The 11,804-nt window shown below is 39.4% G+C and overlaps 3 protein-coding genes across 3 annotated transcripts; 1 reads left to right on the top strand and 2 right to left on the bottom strand.

Annotated features, from left to right (window-relative positions):
- Positions 1-577: 577 nt before the first annotated feature.
- LOC112089699 lies at positions 578-1,605 on the top strand. Its single transcript, XM_024160450.1, has 3 exons — positions 578-810; positions 924-1,044; positions 1,141-1,605. Exons 1-3 carry the CDS (start codon positions 578-580, stop codon positions 1,603-1,605), a joined length of 819 nt encoding a protein of 272 aa, XP_024016218.1.
- A 216-nt stretch (positions 1,606-1,821) lies between these two features.
- LOC18025828 (DNA replication licensing factor MCM4) lies at positions 1,822-6,172 on the bottom strand. Its single transcript, XM_006409371.2, has 18 exons — positions 6,124-6,172; positions 5,374-6,033; positions 5,162-5,290; positions 5,004-5,085; positions 4,795-4,927; positions 4,644-4,715; positions 4,424-4,546; positions 4,228-4,341; positions 3,925-4,137; positions 3,729-3,827; positions 3,461-3,621; positions 3,263-3,359; positions 3,005-3,166; positions 2,830-2,910; positions 2,654-2,732; positions 2,433-2,569; positions 2,268-2,327; positions 1,822-2,160 (listed from the first exon to the last, which is right to left on the bottom strand). The coding sequence occupies exons 1-18, from the start codon at positions 6,158-6,160 to the stop codon at positions 2,086-2,088; spliced, it is 2,514 nt and encodes an 837-aa protein (XP_006409434.1). The 5' UTR covers positions 6,161-6,172; the 3' UTR covers positions 1,822-2,085.
- Positions 6,173-7,159: 987 nt separating this feature from the next.
- Positions 7,160-7,549, bottom strand: LOC112089698. Its single transcript, XM_024160449.1, has one exon. It carries the CDS (start codon positions 7,547-7,549, stop codon positions 7,160-7,162), a length of 390 nt encoding a protein of 129 aa, XP_024016217.1.
- Positions 7,550-11,804: the final 4,255 nt, after the last annotated feature.

The raw sequence follows: 11,804 nt of genomic DNA, 5'->3' as shown, positions 1-11,804 counted from the left end.
TGGAAACCTACTGGTCAGGGTTGAGAGAGATAGTTGTCTATGATCACGACAGTGGCGTATTCATACGTCCGTGACTCCAGTTCGAAAAGTTTAAGCTAAGATCTTACAAAATTTCCTCTCTAGCAATGTTTTGAATCGTTCGTACCCCTGAGAAAACTTCCCTGAACCCCAACGCTTTCTTTCTTATTGATTTACACCGATTTTCTTTAAGCTTTAGTTCAATATTGTCTTTCCTTTTTAGTTCATTTTTATTTAAGCATTAGAATATCCGCTTTTATCATTTTTAGTTATTTTCGTTAAGTTTAGTTATTACGTCATTTAATTTCCGTATTCTCTTTTAATATTTCGTTTTTTTTACATTTTAAAGACACCACCAAACCCCCATCAAACCGTTTAGTTCTAGACTTCCTTACTTTAACTTATTTTCAAAGGCTTTTTGCAGGAAAAGATCCTCCTTCCCTGTGGATTCGATCCCTAAGTACTACAATTGATCAGTTGTGCACTTGCGGCTATTGATTTCAATTAGGGTAAAACTTGACACACCCTCAGCACACCACACATCAATAAGGAAATTTTCATGGATCTTGAGTTGAGAGTCTCGGATTTAATCTCTGAACATGGAGAATGGATGGAGAACAAAGTTCATGAATTATTTCCTCCAAATGATGCGGTCAAAATTTTGGATATGCCGATTGGAAGAGTTCCTGACAGACATATATGGGCTTACACTGATGATGGTGCTTATTCGGTTAAAAGTGGTTACTGGTTGCTCGCTAATCATCCACATCTAGCTCAACCTCCCGTGTCGCTGTTAGATAAGGAACGGATTTCGTTAAGTTTTTTTTTTGGAGAGTCTTATCGGGTGCAGTGGCTGTAGCCGATCGTTTAGTTACAAGACGGATGCCTATGGATACATTGTGCAGGTTATGCAGCCAGTCTTCGGAGTCTATTAACCATGTGCTTTTTCAATGTGAATCAGCCAGGGCTATTTGGGATCTTTCGCGGCTTAATCTCCCCTCGAATGGCTTCTCGAATTCCCTTGAGGTGAATATGTCAACCGTGCTTGATTGGTTAGATGACCAGAACATAATTTAGGAGATCAGAATAACGATTCCTTGGATACTATGGTGGATATGGAAGAACAAAAATGCCTTCCTTTTCTCAGGTAATCAGGATTCGAGTGCTAGAATCATCCAAGTGGCTAATGATGAAGCAAAAGCTTGGAAAGAGGCTAATAACTTAGTCGACACTGAAGATGCTTGCAAATGGCAACCTTCGCCGAATGGAAAGCTCAAGTGCAATCTAAATGTTCATTGGAGGAATTCGAGGTTACATTGTGGAGCTGCTTGGATCGTCCGAGACCACATGAGTTATGCTATTTTTCATGCTAGAGATGCTTTCACCAAAGCGCCCAATAGAACTATAGCGGAACTCAAAGGTGTAATTTGGGCGATCAAAAGCCTTCGTGATTTGAGATTGGAGAATGTGGTACTAGCATTAGATTGTAGAAAGGCTTTTACAGCTATAATGAATCTGGCCAAGATACCATGTGCTCACAGATCAAATTTACAGGTTGCAGCAGGGCTGGGGCATTGTAGGTTTTGAACTTGAAGCAGCACAAGCGAACCAGGCTGTACAAGCAATCACCTAAAGCATGACTAGAGATGAAAGATTACAATCGTATCTGTCCATCAGTGGTCCGGCGGTCCGGCTTGGCTGTAAGTTTTCAGACCGGAGCGTCGATGTCTCGGTTTTATTACATTTTGTAAGGGCTATCTGTAGCATCATTAGTCTTAGTTTTAGGCTTAAGTGCTATGGTTTGGGGGGTCATCTCCTTCTTTGTAAACCCCCTCTGGAGTAATTTTACCATTCTTAAATGAATTCCAGACGATTAAAAAAAAAGTTGAGAAGATGGGCCGAGCCACATGGACCCGTCCATTACTTCCTAAGAGGTTTCCTAATGACTAAGCTTACTCAAATCATCAAACTCTAATCACGGTAAGTACTCAAATCATCAAACTCTAATCAGCAAACTCTAATCAAAGTAAGTATTAAGCTTTGCTCATCAACTGCAAGAATCTGTGATTATACTCTCTTGATTCTATCACCTTCAACAATCAGAAATCCTTCACTGGCTAGCGTTCCCACCGCTTTTCTTACCTGATTAATGCGTCACAACAACAAAGACTTTTGTTAGTTTCTCTGTCCTTAATGAGCAGATCAAAAACTTTTGATATGCAAAGGTTTGTTTATAAAAAACGACTCACATCATGAAGATGAATTTCGGTGTTTATGTTGCCTCCATGCTTCTTCAGTTCTTCCAGTAACTGCACAACATTTCCCATTGTACTTAGCAAATTCTCTGAATATAACGGTTTTTTCCAATTTGCATGAAAAAAGAATGGGAAACTAAAGGAGTAAAGCATTAATACCTCGGATAAACGCATTGATGATCCTCCGATTTGCATTTTCTCAAGAGTTATGTCTCGAATTGACGACACCAAGATATCCCGTCTCATTCGTTCACTTGCTGAGACTCCAGTGTTTATCAGGTCCATGTCAATGGTCCCTTCACCAAGATAAAACATAAAACGGTGTTTAGTGTTTACCCTCATAATAATAACGTGTTATAAGTTACTGTGAAGAAGCTTACCAGTGGCGTGATCTGTTGCTGATTGCTGCATTGCAACTCTGAGAAGTCGAAATGCTTCGTCCACGTCATGTTTTTCAACCTTTATCCATCACAAGAACCATTTTTAGTTTGGTGTGAAATGCAAAAAAAAAAAAAGAAAGATAATTGCATATCAAACATATGAATGATTCACTAACCCATTCGGAGAAGCGCATCCGAGCCAAGGCCTCACTAAGTCTGATCAAACTCTCGATTTGCCTAGGAGTTGCTGTTATCACCTGTGCCAAATTAAAGAAAATCTAAAGCATGAGACCAACCATATATCATTTTTATGAGCCTCTGTTCCGAAACATATAAGTTCGAAAAGCACACCTTTTTACTACTACCGGCAAACTTCCCTGCTTTTCTCAGCTCAACATATCCTCGGGTCAACTCCTCTGCAGCTTCATCTGATAGTTTAGGATGAATGTTCTTGCGGGCATAGCTAACATAAGTTGTCAGTGTAGTAATATCCAAAGATTCCTCCTGCACACTCTGCGGGATTGAGATGAAACGACATCAGTCAATGTAAGAACAAGGCGAAACACAATCATCTATCAAGTTATCAGACGCTGAGGAAAAATATAAGACCTCTGCGTTTTCAAAGTGTAGGGCCACAATATGCTTAGCTAGCCGTCGATCGGTCTGCTCATCAGGCTTGTCAAGAATCAAGTAGATCAAATCGAATCTAAGAATTAAAGTGCGATAAAATTAGTACACCACTAGATATCTTCTTTTGCAGAAGAGGAAATCTTTTAATGTCAGTTTCGGATAAAGATTGGAGCATACCTAGAAAGCAAGGTAGGAGGAAGGTGAATGTTCTCAATAACAGAAAGCCGGGGATTATAGCGTGATCCACTAGGATTTGCACAAGCCAATACAGAGGTTCTAGCATTTAGAGATGCAATAATACCAGCCTTTGCTATTGAAACAGTCTGCTGTTCCATAACCTGTCAGAGCAACAATGTTCATCAGCAATGCAATCTTATGGACCAGAGGCCGCAATTAAGAGGGACACCTAGAAAATGGCAATGTTAAGAAGGAGAGAGTAACAAACCTCATGCAGCATGCTCCTCGCACTGTCAGACATTTTGTCAAATTCATCAATACAGCAGATACCTCGGTCACTAAGAACAAGAGCTCCACTCTCCAAAACCTAAACGATGTTCCGTTCACGTTAACAGGTCAGGCTTGAGAAGACCGTGAAAATACAATGAGTACAAAAAGATTGAATACAAAATTAATGAACATACAGTTTCTCCTGTCTCGGGGTCTTTAGCTACGTAAGCTGTTAAACCAACAGCTGAGCTCCCTCGCCCACTTGTGTAAATTCCACGCGGTGAAAGCTTGTGAATGTACTGAAGCAGCTGGGACTTGCTTGTACCAGGGTCACCAACAAGTAAGATGTTGATGTCGCCACGAAAATTAGCACCAGATGCCAAGTTCAAAGCATTCCCTCCAAAAAGCTTCACATTTGAAATTTGTCTCAGTAAAAGGAACTAATGTCGTTTAGATTTTGTTGAAACCATAAGCAAGTATCATAAGCGTTACAGCACCTGGCACAGAAGACCCTTTTTGACGTCATCCAACTCCCAGATGTTTGGTGCCAGCGATCTACTAAGCTTCTCATATATATCTGGTTGTTTAGCGAGTTCCTGAAACTTCCTCAACTGCAAATTAACACGAAACTTGGTTGGAATGAAGGAATAAGTTACAAATTTATAATTCTATGTAGTTAAAAAGATGAAGAACCTTCTCCTCATCTAACTCAACATCTTCATCGACTCTACGCAGACTATTGTCAGCATCCATTGGATCCTCAGCAGCCATTCTTGTCTTACTTGCTTTCTTTATGTGAAGGCAATCGATGTAGGTCTGTACACAACATTAATAAGAGAAAATAATTGAAAATGTCAGAACTGAATAAGAATAACGAGGAGCTACTAACAGAAGAAAAGATAGGATGACATGCCTTAAACACAGATTTCACAGTCCTTTGAGCAGGTCCCACTCGGACGGTCATCGCTCTGTAAATTCCAGTGACCTATCAAGAAAATAAGCTTTGATTATCAACCAAAACCATAGTAACGCTTGTACTACCCTGATTAAATCACTGCTTTTACCTCAATCCTGTCACCAGGCTTTCCATTATCAACTAGCTTATCATGAAGCAACAAGCTAACTGTGTGAGGTGTTCCTCCTTCAGGAATCTCATCAGGCGTTTCCTGAAGTCTCACAATCTGCTTATCGGCAAACCTGATTCACGAATGAAAGGGAATGAATTACAGGATTTAAACAGGATCAGACGAACCCATGTCTAGAACTCACTCACCTGCATCGGTTGTGTACTAGTGTCATAGAGTTCTTGGCAAGGCATTCTTGTTTCAAGCAAGTAGGAGGCTCGCTTATTTTCCCTAACAATGAAACAAACATTAGTATAAACTATACGCACATATATACAAAATTGATCAATCCAAGTGATCAAATTACCTCTATCGACTATGATGGGGTCAGAGAAGTAACCACAAACGAGGCATCTAAACACAGCTTCCCTGATTTCAGGAATGATTGAGCTACTCCGAATTATCATTCCTTTTAAAGAGATCATCTTCTCGATGTCTGACCAATAAAAACACAAGCTAAGCTAAGCCACTAGAGAACTAAGAAACTGGGAAAAAATGAACTATGAAGACAATACTAACCAGATGGATTGAGATTTCTCATGGAAGTGGAAGTCCTGAGGTTGAAAATCCTCACTTGAACATGCTTCTCGAACAAACAATTGATCGAGGAAACAATATCCATCAGCACAATATCAAAGATAGCGAGAACTTCCAAAGGATACCGAACCATCTTGTTGTACAAATCAGGATCATAATCGAACACATCATACGCATCAACATCAATCCATTCTCCTTCGATTTCAATCACCTTCCGTATCGAAGCCATATACTTGCCTTCTCTAAACAAATCTTCACTATTCTCTTTAGCTTCTCTGAAATGCTTAACGAACATCTCAATCGCCGATTTGACATCTTGCACACTGATGTTGGTTCCCCAGACGAAAGTCGGAGTGGTGTCCTCGGCTCCGTCGTCTTCACCATCTTCGGAAGAAGGCGGTGCTTCGTCAGTATACGATGGGGTCGCTGGGCCGCCGCGTTCATTTCTGCCGTTAGATCTGGCGGCGGAAGGACGAGATGTAGGAGGAGTTGAGTTTGAGGCTCCGAGACGTGATGGCGGCGGTGGAGTTGCGAATTGAGTAGGCGTAGAGGATCTTCCTCGCCGGCGACTGCGGAGGGCGGCGGGGGAAGAGTATGTGTTACCGATAGGGCTTGAAGCGTTCTCTTCGGGAGAGGAAGGACCTGCGAGTAGTGAGACAAATCAAAATCACGAAACGATTTTCATACTGAGAGAGAGAGTAGGTAAGAAAGAGAGATAGAGAGAGAGAGTACCGTCGTTAGTGTTGCCGGGAGGAGAATCGGAAGCCATGGCTGATCGGAGAGTTGAGAGAGAAGAGTGAGAGATTTCGGCGCTTTTTAGTGAGTAGATAGAGTTGATTTGGGCGGGACTTCACTTGATTTTGGCGCCATTATTTGTTTGGGCTTTCAAATGGGTCTATAATTTGGGTCTATTATAAATTATGACCCGAAGGCATATTGCTCCCAGATATACCTGGCCAATTATTCAGTTCGGGTCTTGGTTCGTTCGGTTACTCGGTATTTTGGTTTAGCTAAAAGCGCCGATAGAAGCGAATAAAGTTTGGTTGGAATTGATTTGGAGTGGTAAAATTCAAATTGGTTATGTCGTTGCCGAAATGAACCGAGTTAGGGATCATGTTGCACAATTGAACCGAACTTTGGCCTTTAACAAAAAATTCGAGTTTTTGATACATTCTTGTTAAATTCGGTACATTTTGTTTATTTCTTAATTTCGATAATTTTTGCCTAGTACAATCCTTCGATTATTTTGATTGAAACCGGTTTGCAGAAATAGAATAATGAAATCGAACGGTACCAAACTTTATAAATTCTGGTTCGGTTTAAATTCGGTTCCCACCGAATGCCTATTCCTAATCCCAATGCATGCAATGCAGTATTACTAATCCACATTCTTAGCAACACAAAAATGAATGATTCATTATTAAATCATATGATTTTGACTAAATCTTAATGAGTAGAAGTTGGAATAGTACTATCCAAACAAACGCTTTACTCAATCTTGAATTCAATCAAAAGCTAAAACATAACAAGCCTAACTGTTCTTCATTGATTCTTGACACAAAAGTAACGATCGATTCACCAAAATTGCAGTAAGCAAACGCAACTCAAACCAATCGATCGAAAAACCCAAAATCCAAACTACGATTTACACAGAGACAGAGATGAATCCAAGTAACTAAAGAAAATGATCTAAAAAGCGTGTGTACCAGCTGAGAAAATCCGAAAGAAAAATGTTTCCCAGAGAAAATCGAAGAACATCATCGATTCATCAGCACCTGAACCTGATGCCGAGACCATGCTTGCCATAGACGCAACCAGGCTTCAATTGCGAGTCCAGAGACTTCTTAAAGATCTTATCGAACGCTCTCTTCCCAATCTTCTTCATCCTCTCTATCTTCATCTTCTTGCTCACGCTCCATGGTACAAGCTCATCATCAAGATTACAGTAATGGTCTTCATCAACGTCATCGACATCGAGATCCTCGGCCCGTTTGCGATTCACGTAATCATCTCTACAAAGAATGACCATCCTCCGGCGAAACGAACCAACATCGCCGTCGTAATCACCAAAGATAGCCTCCGGGAACGTCTGCCGCGGCGGAGCAGCCGAGAAATTGAAGGAGGAAGAATCTTCCGATGAATTGGATTGATTCGCCATGTTTGCTCTGGTTCGTGTGATTTTTGTTGTTTGATGGATTCAAGACGCTTTGTTTCTTCACCAAGAAGTTAACGGCTTTTTATACTAAGAGACGAAGCGGTTTATGTGTTTGTTACAACTTTTTTTTTGACTGAGCAGTAAAACATAAAAATATCACTCTAACAATAAAAATTACGTAGAAGAAAGATTAATGGCTTGTTGGAGTAGCTTTCTTTTTGCTTTTGCTCAGTTTCTTCTATCGATTATTGATTATGAATAAAAAAAATAAGAAGGCTCATTGTGTTTTAGTTTTACCACATGGGTACTGTTTAACGATGTTCAGTCGAATCTTGGTTTTTAAACGTTAAAGTTAACTTGGTGTAGTTAGTGTTATATAATGTATAGTTTATAGTGTTAGGTATACAAGAATGTAGTTTGTATAAGCTTGTCATCAAACATAGTTGGTGTAGTTGAAACTGTAAACCAATAACATAAGTGAGCGAAACAGCGATTCTCAAAACAAGTTTTGGGAATGTAAACCGTAATAATCTTCAAATCATCACTATGAATTACTTATAATTGATTTATCAACAACTTTGAGAGAAAGAAATGCAATATATTTTCATTATGAAAATTTCAATTTTTAAGACCCATAGAAAACTCCAGTTTTCATGCCATTATTTTCCCTCAAACCTAGACAAAACCATCAAATTATGTTTTGAATAAGAGCAAATCATGTAGCATGGTTTTTTTTTTTGGATAACTCAGGGAATGATGGAAGAGGCGCAACCCATGGATATATATTTTTTTCTGTGTATTTAAATGCGTCATAAGCAAAAGCCTATATTTATGTAGGTATTCAAAAATAATGTGATGGAATTTTACATAGCAAGTGGATGGAAATTAAAACTTGTTAGCGTATCAAAGCATAATTCTCTTGAATATCTTTGGAACTTTTTTTTTTTTTTTTTTTTGCGTAGAGGTAGAGTTAAACCAACATCATTTTGACTTGGGTTAAACGATACAATTTATCGTTCATTAGTCTTTAAACGGAGTTTTACGTTTAGGTTTAATTTGAAATTTTGAACATGTAAATTGAAATATTGAGTATCAATACAAGACAAGATTCCTTAGGTCTTATTTAGGTGAAACAAAGATCATGGGGCTTTGTTTGCATTTTCCTTAGTTCTCTGCATATATATTCTAATCAGCTTCAAAATTAATTTAGAAAAGGCTCATAACTCGCATCCTCCTTTTACGAATCCCCCAATATGCATTATTTTCCAGGATTTCCAACAATTTCCAACAATCTCGCCAGATGCTTCATCAATCACATTCGGTTGGCCAGCTTGTGCCATAAATGATCCTGAGAAAGAATCAGGCATTAATTATGTCAATATCATGGAACACCACCACAAATTAGTCCTTCTTATCTCACCAAGCTAGTCTAAGTTAAAAGGTGCAAGAATGAGGAAATGATGCTCATGAATAGGGAATGAGGAAAAAGTTGGAAATATATATATATATATATATATATATATATATTTTTAATCTGTAAGTGACATAAATTTTTTTAACTAACTAGCAGTTTTATCTAAGAAGACATAAAGTTAAACTTAATGAGTTTTTGGCTTATTCACATCATACTGAATTCAAGGCATATGCTCCCAACACTATAAGAAAAATATCATTTTACAACGGTCGAAATGATCGTTATTTCGTCGTAATAGGGCTATTACGACGGACTACCGACGATTTAAAAATCGTCGTAAAGTCATCGTCGTAAAATCGTCGTATATTATACGACGGTTTCGTTTCGTCGTAACATCGAGGGAAACAAAATCGTCGTAAATGCGTCGTACAGTTTACGACGATTTTACATCGAATTGCGTCGACTTGGTCTTCGCCTAGACTGTCGTTAAGTGGTCGTTAATGGTCGACGTAAGATCGTCGTAAAATGTACGACGCATAAATCGTCGTAAATCAATCGTAAAGTATTTAATCATTTCGTCGTAAAATCGTCGTAAAGCACGGACGTATAATCGTCGTATTTGTCGTTGTACATTTTAGTCGTAAATTCATCGTAATATTTACGACGAATGTACGACGGTTTTAATAAAGCTATTACGACGATTATACGACGTTTAATATAATTGAAAATTAAAAAAAGAAAATCGAATTAAAATTTAAATTAAAAAAAAATAATTTACAATTTAAAATTTATTAAAATTTGAAATTAAAATTAATTGTAATTTACATAAAAACCCTACAGCTCTAAATCTAAACCTAAATCTAAATCGTCGATCCCGTCACCGGTCTCCTCCCCATCGTCCTGGACGTGTTCCTTGCCGGGTCTTCGGTTTGATGCTTCCGCCGGCGCCTGATCTCCGGTTCTAGGAGGCTCAACCCCGAGAGATCGGAACATCTCCTCGTCCGTCTGCATCGGCGGTTGCGTCCTAGTGAATGACCCGGCGGCAGACGAACCGACAACCCCATCAGTCCGCAGCTTGTCCAACTGCGCCATGAGCACCGGGTTGTCGGCTCCCATGATCTCGAAGAGACCGTAGAGCTGTTCGATCCTCGTCTCGTAACGGGTCCGCATCTGATCGATCTCCTGGCGGATAACCGGATCCGGGACCCGGACGTGACCAGACGCCGTAGCTCTCGGAGTATCACGGATGGACCCCATCCCTAATACCCGCCCATTTTTCTTTGGGGCAACCTACAAATATTTAAAAACATTATGGTTAGAAATTTAATTTAAAACTAAAATTACATTAATTAATTAAATATAGCAATTAAATTTACCTCTTCGAAGATCTGGTCCATCTCCGCCACCGTCAGCGTCGGGGTCGATTGGACCGAGCTACCTCTGGGAGACGTTTGTCGCTCCTCGATCGCCGCACAGGTGGCGTTGTAGATCTCCTCCGCCCGAGGATCCGTGAATTCGCCGTTCCGCTTCTTATGCGTCTCGGCGAAAACCTTTGTCATCGGAGGAAGTTCTCCTCTGTTATCTTCGACCTACAAAATCAAAATGAAAAATTAATTAGTATCGAGAAATAAGAGTTAATTATTTGAAAACAAAAAAATTAATAATTTTAATTTACTTACCATTATAAGCCGTCTTCCGGCAAAAGGAATCTGGCTGGAAGTGTGCGGGACGTTCTTCTGATTTCCCGCATCGTCAGTAGCGTTCCTGAAAAATATTTTCATTAGAATCTATTATAAGAAAAAAAATAATGTAAATATTATTGGAATTAACTACTTACCTAGATCCGGAACACTTGGCGGCCGTAGTCTGATTGTGCGGATCCAACCAGTACTGGACAAGGCCCGCCAGACGGTATTTGGCCATAGGCGCCGGCTTGGCCTTGTCGCCGTCAACCTCCCACTTCCGTTTCCAGTCGGAAACGGTGTTGTTGAGGCGGAATTTGACCTTCTCCTTGAAGGCCGTCTCCACACGTCCGTGTGCGGATGTTTCCCAATGCCAGTTTTGCTAGGAAAAAAAAGAAGTTAGTAATTATTGTAAAAAGTTTTAAAATTAAAATTAAACGAAATGGTAAATTACTTACCGCAAAACACTTGAACCAAGTGTCAAGTGTGGCCTGATCCAGTTTCTTCCAGCTAGTATGGAGTTGTACGAAAAACCCCTTGATGATATCCGCAATGTTACGACCGACTGCATTGTCGGTCGTAAACCTAGTCAAATGGAAAGAGAAAAAGTAAATTAATATCAGATATATAAGAATAAATATTAATTAATTTAAAAATATTGTAGGAAAAAAATTACATACCAAATATCTATTTAAATTTACCAAAATCCGGGCCTAACTAAATTCCGAAACCTAAATCTAAATTCCGAACCTAAATCTAAATTCCGAACCTAAATCTAAAATAATATGTAATGAAATTAATTTTTAAAAATACTTACAAATTAATTGGCTGGAGAGTAGGGAGAGAAGGGAGAGGTAGATTTCTAGAGAGATAGAGAGATTTCTAGAGAGAGAAAGGGAAGAGAGGAATGAGCGACGAAAGGGGGAAAACTCGCGTCCCTTATATAGATTTTGTGATCGTCGTAAAATCGTCGTAACTTTACGACGGTTTTACGACGATTCGGTTGTATAACAGTCGGTCCACTGCATGACATGACACGTGTCGTGATGGGAGCATTTGACCGTTATGACGGTTTTACGACGATTAAACCCAAAACCATCGTAAAATCGTCGTAACGTCTAAACATTTATAACCTCGTACCTCGGATCAAGAGCCTATCCGG

This window comes from Eutrema salsugineum, unplaced genomic scaffold (genome assembly GCF_000478725.1).
Source record: "Eutrema salsugineum unplaced genomic scaffold, Eutsalg1_0 scaffold_11, whole genome shotgun sequence".
Lineage (NCBI taxonomy): Eukaryota > Viridiplantae > Streptophyta > Magnoliopsida > Brassicales > Brassicaceae > Eutrema > Eutrema salsugineum.
Note: the sequence above shows the minus strand (reverse complement) of the source record. Positions and strands in the feature narration are given on the sequence as shown.